The 23,715-nt window shown below is 39.5% G+C and overlaps 1 protein-coding gene across 2 annotated transcripts; it reads left to right on the forward strand.

The window, feature by feature from the left end:
* Positions 1-893: 893 nt before the first annotated feature.
* Positions 894-23,552, forward strand: LEO1 (LEO1 homolog, Paf1/RNA polymerase II complex component). Of its 2 annotated transcripts, none has more exons than XM_039491402.1 (12): positions 894-1,050; positions 3,634-4,425; positions 4,906-5,010; positions 5,741-5,835; positions 6,561-6,706; positions 9,506-9,590; positions 9,992-10,086; positions 10,369-10,503; positions 12,156-12,291; positions 14,843-15,029; positions 15,537-15,634; positions 23,052-23,120. In XM_039491402.1, the coding sequence occupies exons 1-12, from the start codon at positions 993-995 to the stop codon at positions 23,118-23,120; spliced, it is 2,001 nt and encodes a 666-aa protein (XP_039347336.1). In that variant the 5' UTR covers positions 894-992. The 2 variants fall into 2 exon arrangements, with proteins under 2 accessions (XP_039347336.1, XP_039347334.1); XM_039491400.1 differs by having other exon boundaries at positions 895-1,050; positions 23,048-23,552.
* Positions 23,553-23,715: the final 163 nt, after the last annotated feature.

Genomic DNA, 23,715 nt, shown 5'->3' on the forward strand with positions numbered 1-23,715 from the left:
GTCAATTAAAAAAATTATGATTTATGACTCTCCCGACTAAAAATGTATGCCTTAGTTCCAGTCAGGCTTTGTCTAGCTTCACCTTCCAACCAGGGGCTCGTGTTATACCTTTGTCTGCTAGACTGAAGCGCCCATTATTAAATATTTGTTCCCCCTGTAGATACTTATAGACTGTACTCAAGTCACACTTTGCTCCTCTCTCTGTGAGACTTAAGCTATATAGTTTAGCACGCTAAGGCATGTTTTCAGACCCTTTAATCATTCTCAGGTTCGCCTCACCACCCTCGCCAGTGTAGCAGCATCCTGCTTGCCATGTGGATACCAGAGCTGCCCCCAGTATCCCAGCAGCCATCGCACCTGGCCCAACTCAAATACTCCAGTTTCCAGAGCTATGGGGGTGTTTGTGGAAGCACCATCCCCCATCCCGGGTGCATCCTGGTGTTGGGGATTGTGGCTATGGGTGCGCCAAGGTGCGTGGCCAGGCCCTGTGCAGGCTGAAAGGGCTAGAGCAGTAGTTCTCAAACTTCTGTACTGGTGACCCCTTTCACATAACAAGCCTCTGAGTGCGACCCCCCCTTATACATTAGCAACACCTTGTTATATCTTTAACCCCATTATAAATGCTGGCTGCAAAGTGCAGTGTGGAGTGGAGGCTGACAGCTCACAAACCCCCCATGTAATAACCTCGCGACGCCCTGAGGGGCCCCAACCCCCAGTTTGAGAACCCCTGGGCTAGAGGGACTTGTGGGCCCCTGCTGTCGGGGAGCTCCGTTAATGAGACGCTGCCCCTTTAAGGCTTCTCCCTCCCCAGGCCCGGGTCGGGTCAGCACAGGCGGCCCCACCCCCCTGACCCCGTACGGCATCAGTCGCTCCGCACGCGCGTCACTGGCTGGCGCCGCGGCCCTTCCGACTTCCCAGGGGTGCGGGAGCGCCGGAAAGGGAGCGAGCGAGGCCTGCGCTTTGCGGCAGTGTCGTGCCCGTGAGCCCGCGCCATGGCGGATATGGAGGACCTGTTCGGGAGCGACGTCGATTCCGAGCCCGAGCAGAAAGGTACCGACGGGGGGGTCCGCAGGGGGGAGAGAGGCCGGGCCGACCCTCCCCCCACCGCGCTCCCCGTGTTGAACCTTCTTGGTCCCTTCCCCCACCCCCGAACGACTGGCCCGTCCGCCTGCCCCTCCAGGGTCTCCCCCTCCCCGCCCAGAGCTGGGAGCGTCCCCTTCCTTTGTCCTTTCCGGCGGTTGGTTCCCGTCGGTCCCCCCAGCTCCTTCCCCGGGGCTGGGGGCTCCATCAAGGCCACAAGGGTGTGGGGCGGGTGGGCTTTGCACCTTGGCCCGTCGGGCCGGCTTTCTGCCCTTTCTGACCAGTGCTGCAGCCAGGGGAGGCGGGAGTGGGTCGCTGGCCCCTGCTCTGGACCCGAGGGGTTTCATTGCTAACAGTCATTAGCAATACCCCGGTATCAGCCTGTTTCGTTACAGCTGCTGTTAAAGGTGGCCCGGTTCTCCAGCCCCAGGATTCGACTGAGGGGCTGACAGGGAAATTGCTGAACCCGGGCGGGGGGGTTCTACTGATTCTCTCTGTTGATTAAAAAAAACAGGAGTACTTGTGGCATGTTGATAGTAACCCGCCTGCGTCCGCTTTCTTTCTGCTTCATAAGTCCTGTATTGTAAAGGACTCCAGCTCTGTAGTGAAACAGATTGTCACAGCTCGGGCACACATGATACGAATTTAATGCAACTAGATAGGGGTGGGCAAACTTTTTGGCCCAGTGGTCACATTGGGGTTGCAAAACTGTATGGAGGGCCGGGTAGGGAAGGCTGTGCTCCCCCAAACAGCCTGGCACCCAGCCCCTATCTGATCCCTCCCACTTCCCATCTCCTGACTGCTGCCCCTCAGAACCTCTGACCTATCCACTCCTTGTCCCCTGACTACCCTATCCCAGAACCCCACACCCCTAACTTGCCCCTGCAGGGACCACACCCCCAGGCCCCCGCTCCCAGTCTTGTGACTGCCTGACCCATATCCACACACCTGCCCCGTGACAGGCCCCCTGGGACTCCATGCCTATCCAACCCCCTGCTGTTCCCTGTCCCCTGACCGCCTTCCCCCCCCCACACCTCTGCCCCATTCAACCGCCCCCTGTCCTGACTGCTCCCCGGGGCCCCCTGCCCCTTATACAACCCCCCGGCCCGGCCCACTTACCAATTACTGTACCATGCAGAGCAGCATGCCTGGCTGCCGCACGGCCAAAGCCAAACACGCTGCTGGCTGGGAGCTCGGGCTGGGCAGGATGGTCCAGGCCGTAGTTTGCCCACCTCTGAACTAGATTCTGTTGTTCTGTTTTTAATTTTATGAACAGTATAAATAGGGCCAAACATTTGTTGCATATAAACTATTATTTATGAATTTCTGAGGGTTGAGATATTGTTATTCTGGATTGTTTTGGCAAAGCATTTTTTTCCCCTGGGTGCAGAGGAAAATTAATATTTAATAAAGGAAAGGAGAGAAAGAACACACTTTTCATCACCTGTCTTTTGGAAATCTGTCTTTTTTTCTGATTTGGTCTAGAACTTTTTGCCTTATGTTAGTTAAACAAGTTTTCAATTTCATTTCCTTTTCAATACATCAGTTCCAGTTAAAATACATCTAAAATAGAAAGTATATGTTTCAGGACTGAGAGTTTAGTGAATGTGCATGTAATGGTGTATTTGTTTCCCTTACCATGACCTGGGAAAACTGACTTTCATGAAATTGCTGCAAAATTGGTTTCTGATTATAAATTTGATAAATCAGCCTTTTACTCTTCGAGTATTTTTATCTTTAGATATGTTTGTATTCCATGAGTTTCCTGTTTGTTCCATTTTATCTGGAAAAATAATCTGTTAAAATAATTTCTAAAACTTTCTCTTTTTACATACATTTTTGATGATCACCGTTCCTTAACATAATTCGTACATCACAGTTGTCATCAACAATTCAAAGGAAAATGTTGAAATAATTTCTGTATGGATATTGTCCAGATTAGCTTGTCCAAAATTTGAGCCTTTTTTATGTTTGCAAAGTCCCTGTCATTTTATGGAATTTATTCTTCAAAGCAAACAGTATTTTTTTCTTGAATAAAAATTAGTGCCACAAAGCCAGCACTCATGAGTAGTTCTACTGTAACAAATTTGTCTATGGGCATGTGTTGGGGAAGGGCAAGCAAATTGGATTTGAAAACAGTTTCAGTTTTGAACTCCCAAGATGTTATAAACAGAATAAAATGTTAGTTTAAAAAAGCTTTTTTATTCTATCAAATTTATCTTTGTCTCCTCTTGACCCATATAAATGTATAATTTTTCTTTGACTGCCAGTAGACTTCTGGTTTCAATGATGCCTTGTGACAGGATCATAGACTAGTTGTCTGTCCTTGTGACATTAAAAGGAATTTTTTTTTTAAAAACAACTTCATTAGCTTTCTTTTGTTCTTCTAATTTAAATAAGAGCATGCAGTTTACTTTCATTATTTAGGTGTCTCTCTCATGTCTCCTCATTTTTTTTCCACTCTCTCTTAATAAGTGCTAATCTTTTTGTTATCTCCTCATCTGGCAATCTTTCCACTTAATCACTTTTAAGTGGGTAATATTTATTTTGCAGATTCTGACTCTGGATCTGACTCTGACTCTGATCAGGAGAATGCTGGCTCTGGCAGTAATGTTTCTGGAAGTGAGAGTGACAGAGATGATGAGAGAGAGGCAATAAAGCCTAGTAACAAAGAGTTATTTGGAGATGATAGTGAGGATGAGGGAGCATCCCACCATACTGGGAGTGACATCCAATCTGAAAGATCATACAATCACTCTGAAGCTTCGGGACATTCTGAACATGAAGATAATGACCAGTCAGATATAGATCAGCATAGTGGTTCAGAAGCTGCTGATGACGATGATGACAGAGGACCTGGATCAGACGAAGGTAGCCGTCACTCAGATGCAGATGGATCTGAAAAAGCACATTCAGAGGATGAAAAATGGGGCAAAGAGGACAAAAGTGATCAGTCAGATGATGATGATAAGCTGCAGAATTCTGATGATGAAGAAAGGCCGCACAACTCTGATGATGAAGAGAAGGTTCAGAACTCTGATGATGATGAAAGGCCTCCGATTTCTGATGATGAGGAAAGACTACAAAACTCCGATGAGGAGAAAATGCAGAACTCAGATGATGAAGAGAGGCCTCAGATCTCTGATGAGGAGAAGATGCAGAACTCTGATGACGAAAGGGCCCAGCATTCTGATGAGGAGAAGATGCAGAATTCTGATGATGACGAAAGGGCCCAGCATTCTGATGAGGAGAAGATGCAGAATTCTGATGATGATGAAAGGGCCCAGCATTCTGATGAAGATCACAGACGTTCAGATGATGAAGAGGAACAGGAGCATAAATCTGGTAGGATTGAATACAGTGTTTAAAATATCATCATCCTTGATCTTCATTGAGTTCTTGTAGTCATCTCATAATTGAGATAATTAATCTTCATGTTGGGTGACCTTTTCTCAAAGTTTGATTCTAGTGTCTTTTCATAAACAAAACCAAATTAAATCTTAATACTGAACAGACTGAACAGTCGCCATTACAATGAGGACCCTAAGTCACGTGGTTTTTTTTTGTTGACCTGTCCATAACAATATCACTTCGGTTGTCTTGGCTTGAAATGGTTCAGATTTGGTTATAAAATTACTTTTTAATTCCAGTTGACTTTTAACAGTAATAGAGTATTTTTAATAACACTTGATTCACCCAGTAAACTTTAATTATTTTTTCATTGTTTGAATTAGTTTACTTATTAATACAAGCTATGGATAGTGTGAGATGTAAAAAGATGCAGAATGAAATTCTTAATTTGAGGATATATATTCTCTTTGATAGAGTCTGCAAGAGGCAGTGACAGTGAAGATGAAATTTTGCGAATGAAACGTAAAAAACCAATTGCATCAGATTCAGAAATGGACAGCGATGCAGAAGGACAAAAAGGTAACTGTTTTTTCAAATCCCTTCTACTTTATCCAAACAAGTGTTGGATTATCTGGTGAGTTGCAGAGCATAACAACTAAGGTGCAGCGATAGAGCTGCATGGGGAAACTTGCACAATTTGAAGTCATCTCTGCCCAGTGCGATCAGCCTTTCACTTTCCTCGGCAACAAATTGAACTAAATTTTTTTTTGTTTTTTTTATGAAAAATCTGGTGACCTCATTATATCCTAATTTCTTGCTGAAAGACCCTGGAAATTGAGTCTGTTGTTTGGTTATGGGAGACTTGGAGAATGTATATTATTACCTACCACACTTCACTTGAATGGATGGAGGTGGCAAATCTGTCTTTGTCCAATATGTTGACATCAATTTAACTTCAATGATTAACTAAAGTTTAAATCATCTAATCCAAAATCTGTCTCTCTCAATTGCTCAGCTTTCACTCTTGGCCCTTATGATGTCATTGTTTCAGTAGTATTCCTGTCATCATAGAGTCCTTCCAAGGTAGATGTGACCTGAATTTTTAAGTTTAAAATACTTTTTTTTTGAGCGAAGAGACAAATCACCTTTTCAAGTCCTCTTTGAACCTCCTAGAGAAATGCACAAAATAGGAAATCAATTTTTTCTCCTTTGCACGTCACTTTTAATGATCTTATAGATGACTTCCAATGGTAGAATATAACAATTTCTCTCTTTCTCCATATATAAAAAACATATGTTTCTATTCAAGATCACAGGGATGCGATAGATCTGTTTGGAGGTGCAGATGACATTTCTTCAGGGAGTGATGGGGAAGACAAGCCACCAACTCCAGGGCAACCTATTGTAAGTCCTTTGAAAGAAATTGCCTGCTGTGCCTCTTTCACCTGCCCCAGCAGTCTAGTATAGAGTTTTAAATACTAGAGGACTGAGTTTTAGCACACTAATGAAAGCCTGACAATTTAATGAGAATTCATAAATGATATTGCCCAAGCAGAAAGAATCACTGTTAACAGTTTCACCTCTTATACATGGCAATGTAAGACAGGGTCACTTGTTTTTCTGCTGTTGTAACTGTGGTTATATATTTTGAGTATGTTCTGATTATGTCAACAAGTAGAATATAGTACTATAACTGTTCTTGATACTTGTAGTAGGCCCTGTTGGAAAAGTATTTTTCTTTTGGGAATAGATGGCAATGGATTCAAAGCCCTTTACATCTAAAAGCAAGTTTTAGTCTAGGCAAATTTACCACCATTTCCTAGCTCCCTATAGGAGACCAATTTATTTGGATCAGTCCCATGATTTTTTACTTTCATTCTCTCTTGATATCTTGACCTAACATTCATAACTGAAATCACATTAGATGGTAGGCTTGAGTACCATGTTTGATAATTTTGTCTCAGTAGCGTGTACTTTGCACAATCCAATTACGTGTGGGTGGTGAATGGACACAGAGAGAGAGGTTTTCCATGTTTCAGAGGAAAAATTAAGTGGTCAGTAGAACAACCTGAATAGTCTGGCTTTTTCACCTACATAATGTAATGTGGTTTTGCTACTCCATCCATTAGGATGAGAATGGACTGAATCAGGAGCAGCAGGAAGAAGAACCTATTCCAGAAACGCGAATAGAAGTAGAGATACCAAAAGTAAACACTGACTTAGGAAATGACTTGTATTTTGTGAAGCTGCCCAACTTCCTCAGCGTGGAGCCCAGGTAATACTGCATCTATATTAAAGGTGTTAATTATTTAAACTCACACTTAGTATTTCCCTTTTGTTCTAGTAGTCAAATGAAATTTCTGTTGACAACATTAAATATTAACACTGGGGTGCATACTTTGATATAGTCGGTCAGATATTCAGATCACTTTTCATTTTACTGTTTTCTTGTAAGCTAAATGTGTAGGTTCAACCTGTTAGATACATGTAATGCATTTCATAATTTTAAATAACTCTTTTTATTTTGTACTAATTTGACCCTATGAAATTAGCCATTTTTAGCTGCTCTACCTGTAAAATTCATCATCTCACTCTTGTCTAAATCAGTAGAAGAACTAGTGATTTTATTTTTGTAAGCTTGGTGTGCAACTCAAATGAGTAACTCTGTCCTTTTTAATTTATTTTTTTAATTGTCTGTGGCTGCATTGCACCATTCTCCTGAATTTATAGCTGTCTTGCCTTTCTTCAGCGCTGCTTTAGTTCTTGGTGAATGTTGATAATTTCATCCTGAATAATGCACCATATGTTGTAAAACCAAATGATCTTTGAGATTGAATTCAGAGTAAACAGCCTATTCAGGGGACCTGAGTATTTCCTAAATCCAGGAAATCTGTTTTGATGGCATTAATTTTATATGTATGACTTTTCTCAAAAGGCAACCTTGTTTTGCAAATCTAAAAATGATGTACTGAACATAATGTAAAAAGTAGCCTAGAGAGACTTTGTCCCACAGTTGTGATGTATTTACTAGAACTGTGCATGCGTTTTTTTTAAGTTTAGTATGTATCTTCACCACACATCAGTTTTAAAAGTCCAGTGAATTGAAATAGCAGCATGTGCCTAATGAGTTCATAGTATTATAAAGACTAGCTTTTAAGATTATCCGTTGAGTTCTAAACATATAGTTTTCATATTTATTCAGTTTGAGACTTAATAGTCTAGTGTACTGTAAGCCATTTAATTTAGCAAAATGTAATAAAAATAAAAATGTACTTTTGAATAATAGAAGCACTGTTTTGGATTATTCATTGAAGCCAGAAGAAACTATATTATGATCATTCAGACTGACCATCTGTATAACACAGATCATAGCATTTATCTAAAATTTTAAAAGAAAATAAATTCATGTAGCTCCTTATAATACTACTCTGTGTGGCTCCAACTGCCCATCAACCAGCTACAAAAAATGTGTTGAGTATTGCTTTTTCTAAACATACCACTGATTTGGGACTTATACTGTTGGACCTTGTAAAAGGTGTCCATCTCTCTGCAAATCTAGGCTTGTTCCTGACATACTCTAGTTTGGTGGTTCTCCCATTCTCCTGCTGCAGACTACTTTTAAAGAGAACTCTTCTTTTGACCACCTCTGTCCCAATGCACCATTGCTTGATTTTCAAAATGTTCTATTCTGTGACCAGGAAGTATTTATGAGCCAATAGCCTTTATGATTGAAAAGATAATGTTCCAAATGTGAACCTTTGTGGGTCAGGATGTACAGACTTGAGGATCTGCAGACAGACTACTGCAATGCTTTGCAGCAACTGAAAGCTTTCTCAAAAAGTAAAAAAGTGCAGCCGACAACTCTGGCCGCTTTCGCGGCTTCTCCTCCCAACATTCTTTGCAGCCATAAACAACAGAAAGGGCAGATACTGGATTATATTAATGGGTCAGTACCCAAAAATGGAGATTAAGGGCTTTTTGACACTTGAAACATTACAATGGCACATCTTATGCTGATGGAAGGGGTTCTCCCCACTGGCATACGTAATCCACCTCCTTGAGATGTAGTGGCTAGGTTGACAGAAGAATTCTTCTGTGGACCTAGCACTATCTACACCGGGACTTAGGTGGGCTTAACAACACTACTTGGTGGTGAGGAGTTTCACACTCCTGACCAATGTAGTTGAACCTAATTTTTTAGTGCAGACCAGGGCTAAAATAGCAGTAATTTAGCAGACTAACAGCTTCTCCCTCGCCACTTTCTTTTCCTTTACAGCATCTGGGAGAGGAAGTGAGACTCCTCCAGCTGTCAGACTTAGTGGAGGAAGACAAATTGTTTTTCTGCCTCTCCCTTTTGTCAGATGGGTTAGGTGTGGGACTGTCTCAAATCTAACACCTATTAGGACAGTGGTGGGTAGCCTGCGGCCCATCCGGGTAATCTGATTGTGGGCCGCAAGACATTTTGGTGACGTTGACCGTCTGCAGGCATGGCCCCCCACAGCTCCCAGTGGCCGTGGTTCGTGGTTCCTGGCAAATGGGAGCTGCGGGAAGCAGCAGGGACATGCTGCAGGTTGCCCACCACTGTATTAGGCTCATATGAAAGATGGTTCATCCAAACATTGTCCTGGCAGGAATTCCCGCATCCTAACCATGATGATTCACAAAACCTTTATCATGCTTTAAAACTCACTGGACTAGGCTGAACATATCAAGTCCTAGACTCAGGCCTAACCTCTTATTTGCTACAATGGGACATCAGGGGAGGATACCACATTTTGAGGTAGACTTTTTCTTTACAAAAAGTTATTCAGAGATTTAAATGTTAGAAGTGGTTGCAGCTGATATTATTGGGAGACTTTAGGGTAGGTCTTCTGTGGTTTAAAACCTCTCCAGTTTATTACATGGTTGCAGAAATAAATGTATGTATACCATGGCAATAATGTCTACAGTTGTGTGTAATATATAATTTAACTGAATCACATTTATTTTTAGCAATCCTAGAATAACATTGGTTTGCTTTTTTAGAAGATGGGTGAATAAAGGAATAAAGAATACATTATCTAATTTATTACAGACCTTTTGATCCTCAGTATTATGAGGATGAATTTGAAGATGAGGAGATGCTTGATGAAGAAGGTAGAACAAGGTTAAAACTAAAGGTATATCTGTAATTTTCTTTCTGCATCTCACCTCTTTCCTTTTTCCTGTTAAGTTCTTTCAAACTACTATATAAAACAAAAAGCCTTGGGAGTTGAGAGGTGATGGTTTGAGTCACACTTTTTATAGATATCACCTGCTTCTTGTTCTACCAAGAAGTAAACAAGTTCAGCACTCATAGAAATTACTTAGCTGTTTTCTGTTGTATCTACTTTTTTCTTTGGATGCAGTGAAGATTTATAACTGTTCTGCAAAAGCTTTGCTTTTACCCTGCATGCAGCAAATTTAGCTAACTACTGGCACTGATTCTTGACCTCCCAGTAATATCTTTTTTTACAATATTCCTTTAAACTGGTTCACATTTTACTTTATATACATGCTTACAGGCTTTCTATTCCAACAGGTGGAAAACACCATACGTTGGCGAATGCGACGAGATGAAGAGGGAAATGAGATTCGAGAAAGCAATGCACGGATAGTCAAGTGGTCAGATGGAAGGTTAGCTTAGGCTTTTCTGTGTTATCTAGACTAGGAAAACACAGTTGTCAGACATTCTTGCATATAAAAGTGAGGAGTGAGTGAAGTTTGTAGTTCTTGCAGAATTGATAACTATTGTTTTCTCAGATCTTTGAGTGGTATACAATACTACTTAGCTAATAATATTTCAATTATGCATAAAAAAGAAGGAATGAGAAGCCTTCCTTCATTTATATATATATGGGGTAAAAGCAGACTGAGTCATAGATACAAAAATAACTAATATATGAATCTTTTTTTAAGCATGTCGCTGCATTTGGGCAATGAAGTCTTTGATGTGTACAAGGCACCATTACAGGGAGATCACAACCATCTGTTTATCAGACAAGGAACTGGTCTACAAGGACAGGCTGTGTTCAAGACTAAATTAACCTTCAGGTAAACGTACAGTTCATTAACAGAGCTTGAAGTCATAGTACAGCATTTTGGTATGAAACGTGGGTATTAAAGGGTGGAGATGAATTAGCAAAGTAATGGATCACTAGTTTTTCTTTTAGTACACCTTGTATGGAAGAGGCTTTATTTAAAAAAAAACACTATTTTTAAAATAATTTTCTGACTCTTGAAAAGTAAGGCTGGGTTTTGCAGTATACACCTAACTATGGCTCAGTCATGAGTTTTCTAGGTTTTCTTTTGACTTCAGTATTGGGATCTGAATATTAATTGTACAGAGACTGCCAAATTGTTTGAGTTTATACTGTCGCTGAAGACCAAGACTAGCATGCTAGCTACACTTGAGACCTAAGTACATTTCTCTAAAAAGCAACCTTAAAGTGGCATCTTGAGGCTGCCATGTTTGTCTCATCTTTTTACAAGTATAAATGAGGTTAGAATTAAGTCCTGCAATTGGGATTCCATTGATATGTGAGCCAGAATAGAGGCCAACATCCTCTTCTCTCCCATAACATAATAGTAAATAAATACAAATACTGTTTCACTTTGACTGAATACATAGGGAATGGGGCTGTTCAGTAAGAAGCTGCCATTTTTCAATATTTACTTTTCAGAGTAGACCTGCACTTTAAGGTAGCTAGGTCTGAGACCAAATCTCCAGGCAAGAAAGGCCAGTGTGCTATTTATTGCACGATCTAGGCAGCCTATATTTTTGTCTGTAATTTTAATATTTAATTTAAAATTTTAAAATGAGACATTTTGGTGTGAATCAGGAGGGGTATTGATGTTCTTTGGAAAAAAAATCTCCATCGATACTTCACTGCTATGAAGATGGTGACTAGGACCAGAAGCATAAATGTGAAGTGGAAGGAGGAATATTTAGGTGTGTAAGGGGATGTCAAGGACTTCTTAGGGGAAGGGTGATTTTGCTAAATATTTTAATCTATTGGATAATTCTTGTGTACCCTTCTGTTCCACGGTTTCAAAACCCCAAAAAAACCCCATAAACCCAAAATTATATCATAAACTCGCCCGCCATCCCCGCGCCTCCGTTCATTGGCATAGGAAAGGGCTCTGCTCACCCTCCTGGCGGCGGGAAGGGAGGGAGCCTGGAGGAGCCACAGCCGTGAGGCTGCGCCGCGGAGCTGCGCGGCAGTTTTCTCGCCAGGCCGGTGCCGCCGGCACGGAGAGGGGCGGAGGAATCCGCCCCCGCCCGCCCGGCGCTTTGGGGGCCGGCTGGGGCGGGCGGGGGGGAGCGAGCCGGCCGGAGTGGCTGGAGCCTAGCTCGCCTTCGGCCGCACAGCCAGCCACCTCTGCAGCTGGGAGGCCCCTTGAAGGCTGGGCCCCCCTCCCCCCCAGGTGCCCCAGGACAGGACCTTTAAATCTTCAGGCCATGCCCCCCCCTTGAGGTCACTCCCCCGACTCCGGTTGTATGCGTAAAGTTTAAATCACGCATGTTAAATGCGCGTAAGTTGTGACAGACCTGTACTGTACACACTGTCTAGTCTGAATTTTTTTGCTTTTGTATGGATGAGTCTTTGATTTTTCTGACTGTATTTGTGGCATGTCTGTAATTGTTCTTGGAACGCAGAGGTGTCCTTGTAAGAAGCGTTTAACCTATAACAATTTTCTAACAGGCCTCACTCTACGGACAGCGCCACCCACAGGAAGATGACTTTGTCTCTTGCAGATAGATGTTCAAAGACTCAAAAAATTCGTATCTTGCCCATGGCTGGGCGCGATCCAGAGTCTCAGCGCACAGAAATGATTAAGGTATTAATTGTGATAAGGAGTTTTATTACTCTTTTGACCTAAACTTAGAACTAATGTTGTTCATCTTAGAACTAATGTTGTTCATTGCAAATATCATGTCTGAATATTCTTGGGTATTTATTGAGTTTTAGAAAAATAAATGAAGATGCAACCTCTGGTGCTGACATAGAAATCACAACAATATATTCTATCGGCATCCATTTTTATGCTCAGTGGATATGGCACCTGGTATAGTAATTATTTTGTAAACTAAGGGGAGAAATTGTAAGAATGTAGAGTACCCACTTAGCAAGAGAATTTCCGAAATAACAAAATTAAAAACAAATATTAAGAATACAATAAATGAAGGCCATGGAAGTAAAATGTTGAAAAGTCTTTATTTTTAAGGTGAAATAAACATTCATTTTTAGGTGACGTGTGGTATTTTCCAGCAGTCGCTAAATGACTCAGAATTTCTAGTTCATATTTATCTGTCCTGTATACACTTAATTTGCATATTCAAAATTATATCCCAAATTCATCAGTGGCATAGGCGGCTGCCACCCCATTGTTCTACAGGGCCTAGCACAATGGGGCCCCAAACCTGACTGAGGTGTCTAGATGCTGCTGTACTCTAATATAGAAGATATCGTGTATTTGTCAGTGGAAATTTTTATGTATTAACTTGTATTGGAACTTCCTATACGCATGCATATGAAGAATTCGTTCCTTCATCATTTTTCCCTGCTGCTTTACCATCTTGTTAACAGACTGACTTTCATGGTTTGACCTTAATGTTTAGAAAGCAGAGGTGCCCTTATAAGAAGTGTGTTTAACCTATAATGATTTTCTAACAGGCTTCACTCTACAGACAGTGCCCTCCACAGGAAGATGACTTTGTCTCTTTCAGATAAATATTCAAAGACCCAAATGCAGGCATTCCTTCATGTATATTCTTTCAAGTTGGTTGCCAAGTGTGTGAACATAGCAGCTAGTTTGTATAATAATCACAGTAATATAGGCCTCTGTTTTGTGGCAGAATTAATTCCTAAATCTGCCATCCCTAAACTGGCCTGCTAAGGGGACTAATTCTTCTATTCAGAGAATATCTATGTCAGCCCTTTGCTGATTTGTTACCTTCCTCGTGAAATGCTGTGCCTCCTGTACAACATTCTAGAGCCTGTTGTAATTTCATAATTAAAGAAACTAGCCCTATTCTAGTCTACCCCTTTTTATTTTCCTTCTAATCTCTCCCCTTCACCATTCCAAATAATCCTTTGGCCTGAAAATTCCCATGCTTAGCCTAAAGGCAGAGGGGCTAAGAGGTGGTTGTGGAGTTTTTGGAAGCAAATCAGCCAAACTTCTTTATTTATAAAGCTGTGAAAAATTAATGTTTTTGACTTTTAACAAAAGTAACTTTTTTGTGTGTAAGTCATCTCTTCTGCTACTAGACTTCTCATGCACTTGAAGACCATTACACAGGCGACTGTGCAAAAGATTTCACCCCAAAGTATACATTTATTAAAAGCATCATTGCATTCTGACTGTTTACGTGTCACTAGTGCCAGCAAAGATTACAATCGCTGTCGAGGTGTAGCTGTCCTAAATGAAGCCCGGTGACTGGAGTATTTGCTATTACCTACAGAAACAACCCTGCAGAGCTGTGGTTCTGAGGTGCTCCGCAGGCCACAAGGCAGTGCTGAAGAAGGTGTTGGCCCCTGCCCCCACAAGATGGGGAGTTTTTCCAACCCTTCAGTGGCGGGAGGGGGAGGCAGAAAATTGTAGTGTTTGCTTCAAAGCCTGGTCCCCTTTCTGCTTCTGGGATTTGTATTACTACTTTGTTACAGTTGTAAATATGTTATTTTTCTTAATTTTAGTAAGAAAACAAATCTAGAGATTGGACAAATTTACTCAAACATTCATTTAAATATGATGCTACAGATGTAAATAATAGTTTTTCAAAATGTTGTATTCACTGAAACTAACAATATAGTGCTACAGGAAAAGTAGTGCTAATTGAAAATGTCATTCTTGGCACAGTGGGGTGAACCAATCTGTGTTGATCACATTTGTTCTGTATAGGAAAGGCTAAACTTACACAGAAATCCAGAAACAAGAAGTAATGGTCAACTTTGTTACATTTTCTCCTAGCATATTATGTGATTGTACAGAATTTAAGCTTAATCATAAGTACACATTGTTGCCTCTATTTTTAAACTGTTTAAATTCTTATAACATTCACAAACTTGATTTTGTAATCTTGGAAATTAAGCCTTTGACTCTGCTCTGCATTAAATAAAAAATAAGGAACCTTAAAGCTATAAATGTTTCAACCAAGAGAAATGTCAATTATAAAATATACTTTGCCTGATTCTCCATAGTCCTGCATGGTGTGTAGTCATTTACATCAGTGCAAAGTGAGCATCAAGCTGTACCATTCTGATTTGGTCGCGTTTGACATTTTCTTTGCACTGGTGTAAAATGACCACACAAGGTGCAAAGCATTGGAGAAAAATGCCCTCTGGGCATAATTCCTCATAGTTCCTTACATGCTACTGCTTTTCCTGGACAGAAAGAAGAGGAGAGGTTAAGAGCGTCTATTCGCAGAGAATCCCAGCAGCGGAGAATGCGGGAGAAGCAGCACCAGCGTGGTCTGAGTGCAAATTATTTAGAACCTGATCGTTATGAGGAGGAGGATGAAGGAGAAGAGGCAATCAGTCTGGCAGCTATTAAAAACCGCTATAAAGGTGGTATAAGAGGTACAAATAAAATCTGAAAGTAACTTTTTTTATTGTTAGGCTGCACTCATCAGATACTATGTAATTCAAATTGACTGATTTCACGGGATAGTCCTGATGAAATAACAGATTTCTCAGAATAGTGCATAATGAACAGGGAAACTACAAAGAAGGCTCAGTCTGTTTAATTGTACACCTCTATCCCAATATAACGCTGTCCTCGGGAGTCAAAAAATCTTACCGTGTTATATCGGACTTGCTTTGATCAGCCGGAGTGTGTAGCCCCGCCCCCCGGGAGCACTGCTTTACCGCGTTATATCTGAATTCATGTTATATCGGGTCGCGTTATATCAGGGTAGAGGTGTATTTTGTGTATTTATTTATAGTCTGTCACTAAGATGGTGAGATCTTGGCATATTATTGAGGGAAATATCAGGAAACAGTATATGTGATGGTATAGTTCAAGGTGCTTTGGCAGGGATTGGCATTTGCAGACCAGTCTTTACCTGAGTTAAATTCTTTTTCTAGAGGAACGTGCTAGAATCTATTCTTCAGACAGTGATGAGGGATCAGATGAAGACAGAACGCAGAGACTACTCAAGGCAAAGAAACTAACCAGTGATGAGGTGAGAGAAGCATTTTATTTTATGGTGAAAGTTGGTTGACTGAAAATGAACAAAAAGAATAAGGAGTACTTGCGGCACTTTTAGAGACTGACATTTATTTAAGCAGAAGCTTTCGTGGACTAAAACCCACTTCATCGGATGCATGCAGTGGAAAATACAGTAGGATGCATGCATCCGATGAAGTGGGTATTAGCCCACGAAAGCTTCTGCTTAAATAAATGTTAGTCTCTAAGGTGCCACAAGTACTCCTTTCTTTTTGCTGATACAGACTAACACGGCTACCACTCTGAAACCTGAAAATGAACAATTTGTTTTTATAATTTTGAGTATTATTATGAAAAATGACTACTATTCTCTGCTTTAATGACTGGATACATCATATTTATTCAGCTAAGTAGTTGTAAGTTGAGATTTTTTCAAGGTTTTATGGACCCATGGATTGCTTAAATTTGATATGCTTTCCATAATAAAGCCCTATATAAAAGCTAGGTATTTCATTCAGAGTTCTCAAATTCTTTTGGAAAGGAGGTAAGCATCATTCCCATTTTACAGATGGGGAAACTGAGGCACAGAGCAGTTGACATTATTTGCTCTGGGTCACAGAGTGAGCCAGGAACAGAACCCAGGGCTCCTGAGTCTCAGTCCAGTGCTCTGTCCACCAGGCCTTACTGTCTGCCTCCCCCTGATAAACAGTTCTGTTCTGGGGGAGGGGAAACCTGTTTCACACAGCACTATTAATAGATCATTGCTTTTTAAGGGGAAGAGTTAATTAAATGCTGGTATGCTATTAATTCTTTGATAAAAGGAGAACTGTGGCACTTATGGCTCATGTACTGTCCTAGACATTATAATGTGAAGGGAAATATTGGCTACAATATTAAGGTTTCTGCCCCCTTTTGTTTTTTTTAAATCTCCTTAAAATTGTGATGGGATCTCTACCTCTAAACAATGCAAATGCCATCAAATATTGCACTGCAATGTCATAATTTATTTCGAGTCAAAATGCTAGTGTAGGGTTCAAACACAGAACGTCCTGGCCCCTTAGTAAGAGGGCTACTGACAGAATTCTGCTGACATTTACATGATGGCCGCCTTGACTCTGTAGGTCGGAGAATATCTTAATGGTTTTCAAGTTACTTGTTAGAGGTGTAAAGATTATTTTTGCACTTGAATGACGTCTTGCTTAATCTTACCTTCCTCATTTCCTGTTAATTAGTAGTAGTTTTTTGGTATATATTGATTTTATGTTCATTAAAGTGAGACACATGTTATAATTCCATAATCTCACTTACTGAAATGTCAAAATTATATCTCAAAATGAATCGTGATTTCTATACAGTATAGCTTGCAGTGTGAAGTACGTGACCTTATAATATGGAAAATCTTTAATGCATTGAAAGATTAAACTTTTATTCCTTCAAAAGTTTTTAAATGTGTATACTGCCCATATATATAAAGATTTGTTGTGTTAAAAGTAATCCAATAGTGTTTGTTTTTGAATTTGTTGAGTGAATTTAGTGTTCTGGAAAGTTAGGCAGTGTAAAAGCGTTGTCCTTAGTTACACACAGTCTGAGTATGTCCATATGTGCAAGTAACCCCATTTAATTATGCTAATGCCCTTAATGCCTGAACTGGAATTCCTGTCCTTTTTCTCCCTTGAGCAGATGTTAGCAATTGTTTCTTTTGTGATATGTAAACACGAAACTCATTTTTGTTTTGATCTCAATTAGGCTTTGATTCTGGTTCCTCAAAGGTGAAAGAGCAGTGAGCTGGGAGCTGCATTACCTTCCATTTTAAAACAAATTGATTTTTAAAGCTGAAGTTCATAACGTTGCCACATAGGGGTGCTCAAGCTTAAAAAAATGTTATGTGGCAGTGATGGATTATTGTAAAGCACACTCTGAATGTTTATAAATAGAGACTTGGAGTCATTTACCCATATATATCTTCATATACAAAGCACGGCACTCATCTGTCAAATACAGTAATACCTTACTGATCTGCACAGTGATGTTGGCTATCTAGTCAAACACAGAAACAAAAAGGTTATTGAGAGCTGGTCCTCAATACTAAAGTGCTTTGTCCAACATCAAATTATCAAGTGATGGAGCATATTGATAAAAGGCAACTAGAATTCCCATTAATGTAAGTTTGGGAAATTCTATTGTACAGTAAAGTGAGCATTTTTGAAATACCTGTACTAGATAGATGTCTTTTTGGATGCCTAGGTCAGATAGGGGTTGCTGTTGAGATTCTAGGTTATAAGTATGTCAGTTTGTCATGTTGGATAAAGTTGAGCAGAAATGAGTGTTAATAGAATTCTTAAATCCCATGTTAGCTTTCACTATTTTTTAAACATTAATTTTAAAATAGCAATGTAAGTATAGTGGAAGAGAGGAGTACTATTACTGCCTAGACCTGATGATATATATATTCAAGTAAGAAGCTTTCTCTTCCAAACAAATTCAATTATTACATCAACAGTGTTATTTGTTCATTGTATCAAAATTAATTAGGCTCCAATGTAAAATGTCTCCCTGATAGAAAATTCATTTTTCTTAAAATTGGTTAACACCAAATCAGGGAACATCATAAGAACAGGAAAAATACTCAGAAAAGCTGATAAGTAAGTGTCTTGAAGGGAAGTTAACTGGTTGTAACAATGTTGTGCAGTTTTTCTGCTGACTGTTGGACTCAGTTCTGGCTTTCTTATTCAGGCAAAAGTTCTTTGGTTGAATGTGAGTTTTGACTGACTGAAGACTGCACCGTTAGATGCTCTCACTTGTTTAGAGCATTAGCTTGACTTATTCTCTTGGGCAGTGCTTCCATTATTCTGTGTCTTCTGTTAATTGTGTTAAATATGTTCATGGGAAATTGAAATGTGATGCTGTCTGGAAGTCTGACTTAAACTGATCAGGTCTAAAATATTTTTCCTAAAGTCAAAACTCAATTTACATTCAGCTTTGTGTTAGGATACTTGAAAATTGGACATCCAACCTCTATCAAGACATTATTTTGTCACTTAGCAAGCAGACCAAAATGGAAATACAGAATGACAAAACAAAATAGCTGAGTCATAGTGTACATGAAAAAGATATTTTTTATGACAGCCTATGGGATAAACTAGGAAACAATCGGGGGAAAAATATTGGGGGTTGCTTGACCAATCAAAATTCATGCTTTTTTTTTTTCAATTCTGAAATTAAAGAATACTTTTAATTTTGCATGCATACATTCAGTTTTTGACCTAAGAATCCCACACTGTAGGTCATTTTGCACATTTGATAGTATATAATGTGCTTCAGAGGCTGACACAATCCAGTTTGATGATGCTTTACTATATTTCAGACACAGAAATTTTAGTGATTTATTCTTTGTAATTCTATCTGATGGTTTAGAACATCCTGTTGCATAGTAGTTTCTTAAAAAGATGTTTCCCTTTTTCCTACTGTATCTAATATTGTACTGATTTAAAGTTTAAAAATCCTGTTTTTATTCTGAAATAAATTATTTTGAAGTGTATATTTGACCAAAATGGTACTTATGTTCAGTCTACACTGTAAAATCAGAGGGGTAGCCGTGTTAGTCTGGATCTGTAAAAAGCAACTAACATCTGTTAGTCTATAAGGTGCCACAGGACTCTTTGTTACTGTAAAATCAGCCATGTTTGCAAGCTTGGTTAAAATGGTTGTCCAACAATGTTATCAATGCATAGTTCTGTATTGCGGTGTAGATTGGATGGGACCTAACCATGTTCTAGAGCAGGGGTCAGCAGCCTTTGGCGCGCAGCTCACCAGGGTAAGCACCCTCGCAGGCCGGACCAGTTTGTTTACCTGCCGCGTCCGCAGGTTCAGCTGATTGCGGCTCCCACTGGCTGTGGTTCGCCGCTCCAGGCCAATAGGGGTGGCGGGAAGCTGCAGCCAGCACATCCCTCGGCCCGCATCGCTTCCCGCAGCCCCCATTGGCCTCGGACAGCGGCCAGTGGGAGCCGTGATCTGCTGAACCTGCAGACGTGGCAGGTAAACAAATCCTGGCCTGCCAGGGTGCTTACCCTGGCGAGCTGTGTGCCAAAGGTTCCCGACCCCTGTTCTAAAGTTTCTCTGAACTGGGGGCTTTAGCAAAATTCATGGATGTAGTGATCTTTTTCACGCTGCAAGATGCCATGTCAGGGGACAAGTGGAAACGGTGTTTGAAATGGTTGACTTTACAATGTGGATGAGACTTTTATCATATGGTTATATATTTTCATCCAACATCCTTCAATCTATAGATTTAGAATAAAGGAATATATTTTATCATTTAACTTTCTACTTTGTCGTTTTAACCTGTAAGCTTACAGAAAATCTTAGATGACTGCTTGATAGAATTTTTGGAAGTGTTGTGTTTTAGTGTTTGAACCCAGAGACTTGATAGATTGAAAATTAACATGTTTATAAAGTTAGATTTTTATTTGTATTTGTTTACCCTTGTGCCAAAGGAATGAGCATTTAAACCTCCAGTACAAATACATAAAGTGGGATATATATAAAATATAACTTAATACGGACATTATAAAATCAATAAACATAGTAAGAACATACTAAAAGCAATCCCATAAATCAGTTACTTTAGCTATTAAATCCAAAGCTAGTTATTTCATGACTATCCTATCCTAAATTTATAAATAAATACCCACATAGAATTTACATACATACATACATGAACATAAGGTTCATGTAAATTTAAATAGGAATTAGTACACAGTAGCCCTCATTTTGGTGTGCTATGACTCCACTCCACTAAAAATTATTTTTAAAAACTTTGTTTAGCATGTTAACTATTTTAGCCTGATAGTGAAAAGAAAGTAGACACATAATGCATCATCAGACTGCATAACAATACAATCAATGGTCAGGATAGTGAATCTTTGTATTATTTTGATTAGCTACTACTCCTTATTATTTCACTTTAGACTGATCAAGGCCTTTTCATTAGGGAGCATGGTTTTTGACTAGACCAAAGTTTGAAAAACTCACTTGCCATTGATGAAAATGGTAACTCTGGCCAGTGAAATAATGCAGCAGGAAGGTGAGTTAGTTTCACTGCTCCTGGCTAGTGCCACCTTAGCACTAACTAAGAAGCTGACCAAATTCTTGTCAGTTTTACCAGACAGCTGCAAAGAAAGTTATGAACAGAAGCAGGGACTTGAGCCTTTTTTAAACACAAGTTGTACTGATTTCACTTGTCTGGACAGTCTTTAATCAGTTTGAGGGCTTTGTATCAATTTTGCTTTACTCGATTCTTTACTCACTTAAGCTTAAATTGATTATATAAGGTACTCTTAAACTGATTAAAGATTGTCCCCACAAGGAAGTTGTGTTGATTAATTGCATCTGTTTCTAAACTGATTTAGTTAAATTCTTTGTGTTGGGGGCAGGCTCACTTCCTGTACTTTTTCCCCCTCCTATGCCCAACCCAGCAGTTTCCAGTTCTTCATAGATCAAATCAGATCACCTTAATTCAAATGATTTGAGCCTTCTTGTAAAGAGCTGTACTGAAGTTTTCCAGAATTTACTGTAGCTCCATGATTTTAAGCAGATATTTAAATACTGATTTTTGGCCATCGATATTAGTGGCATCTCGGCAAAGCAGGGAGAGACTTGTTTTACTGTCAGATAAAATTCATTTAACTTGCCTGCATCCTCTAATACTCCATCAAATTTTGGTTCATCATCCAAACTAGTTAATTTAAAGGTGGACCTTCCTGTTTTTCATTTTACAGATTTGCAAGAGATGGCCTTATCGCTCTCATAGGGGAGTTACTTGTTTTCAGTTCCTTATACTTTCTCTTGTGCCTTTTAATATGGACCTTTAATAAAGGATTTCTCAGTTTTATAATCTCATTATATGATTATCTATTGTATCTATCATTAAAATAAGGAAGACCGACAGGGTTATCCCTTTATAATTCATAATGCTTATGCAGTCTCATTAATTGTGATTATATTATAATTTCTGATTCTCTAATTTGCTAAAAATACTTTGCATTTATGAAATTAGCACACTATTTTCCATGTATTTTTGAAGAGATTTTCACAATCTCTCTCTGAGGTAAGTAAGAACTGTATTATTCCTGTTTTATGGCTGGATAAACAGTCTGAGTATTGTTATAACTTGCTAAAAGTCAGAGTCAAGATCTGAGATGAGATCAGAAGTCCATTGGTGTTTTGGTCCCAGCCTGTGGTCAGGCCACATTTTGGGGACAGCAAATCTCTTGATTTTTGTAGGACTTTACATCTCTGCTGAGACTTCAAGCTCTATTTCAGAGTTTGTTTTCTCAAAATATTAGTTCTAGCTTTAGTATTACTGAAGAACTTAATTTAAAAAAAACACATTTTTATACAGTTATTTAAAAGTGTCTTTCTTCTTTTGCTCATTGGACATGTGTTAAGTCGGAACAGAAACTAGTTTACAATCTCATATGCTGAAAAAACTAATGTCTTTTCCTTTTGTGTTCATCTGCAAAATTAAATTTGTTGTATTTGATAAGACATAATTTTAAACATGATGGTTGTTGCTGTTCTTTGGCAGACATATTGGCTGTTGAAAGATAGAACAGTTTGTCAGCTATTAGTCTGTATTTCCCCAGCAGTATTAAGTCTGGTAGTTACAAATACCTAGCAGAAATTGCTCTCCCTGTCTAATTGCAAGACTAGAACTTTCACCTGGAAAAGAGCATACTCTCCAGTATTCCCCCCCTGGAGTGGGGGCGGACAGACAGGCAACACACCTTTCTTACATCAGGACGTTTGTGGGACTCATTGGCCATACTCAGATTTTTTTGATGGTGTTTTCTGCTGCTCTCTATGGCATTCTGGTCTGTTAATGGTGGTCTCTGCTAATGAGCAACAGTTTATTCTACAGACACTGAAGAGGACTTCCCCACGAAGAATTATCCTTACATTTTGTAGTAATGTAACACAGGGTTCTGTGTCCTTTCTGTGAGACAGGAGCCATAGTGTGTGTGTGTTTGTGGTGTTTGGAAGCATTGGTGGTATTAGCGCTTTCTGAGGATATTAACTTTTTGTTGTGCATCTAAAAACACCCAAGCATTATAACTCTAGATGCTGCTTTGGAGTCCATGTTATGCATGTCTGCTTTCACACCAGGGTCAAATTTGGCCCTGGAAGCAGTGTAATTGCACAATTGCAAGGCAATTGAATCTTTGATATGATTCTGTAAGATTGGCGAGTGTGTGGTGGAGGTTGGGAGTAATGTCAGGAGTTCTCTCAGTGCTACTGATCATATAAAAATAAATCTTAAGACTGAGTATTATAAAAGGGGACTGACTAGAAGTAGTTTCGTTTTTCTTCACAGAAATAAACTCGGTGAATTTTTCATTTTAACTTGAAATATATTATGTTTTGCCCTCAGGAAGGTGAACCTTCTGGAAAGAGGAAAGCGGAGGATGATGACAAAGCAAGTAAAAAGCACAAGAAATATGTGATCAGTGATGAAGAGGAAGATGATGATTAAAATTAGGGAAAGCTGATGACTTTTTATATATATATATTGTACAGTTCTTTTACAGCAAAGATGTAAGTAAATGTAATGTGGTTATTTTGATAAAGGAAACTTACATTGAGATCTGTAGGTCAGGTGTGAATAAATTTTTCTGAATGGCATTTTAAAGATATTTCAGTTTTATGGGTATGTTTATGTGCCTCAAAACGCACTACTGTTTTTTGTTTTTTAACCTGGTACAGTACATTTCACATTTTAGAGTATTATGGTAACCAACTCCTCTGTCAGTTACATTGTTGATGTTAGTGCAGTGGGGTCTGGGTCCAGGTCCATGACTCGAGCTTCTAGGGAGGCACTATGGTAATACAAATAATAAATAAAAATTGATTTATCAGGAGGAGATTACTGGGTTCAGCCTTCAAGATGCTTAAATGTTGCTAACAGTTTGCTTGGTAAGTTTCTGATACTGGTATTTTAACTCTTCAAGCTGTTATTTGGTAATTAAAAATTGGCAGAATCTATGTTACAGTTGAAAGCTGGCTTTTCTAAATATTCTTTGTTTACAGGACTATGGACAG

This window comes from Mauremys reevesii, linkage group 10 (assembly GCF_016161935.1).
Source record: "Mauremys reevesii isolate NIE-2019 linkage group 10, ASM1616193v1, whole genome shotgun sequence".
NCBI classification, from domain to species: Eukaryota; Metazoa; Chordata; order Testudines; family Geoemydidae; genus Mauremys; species Mauremys reevesii.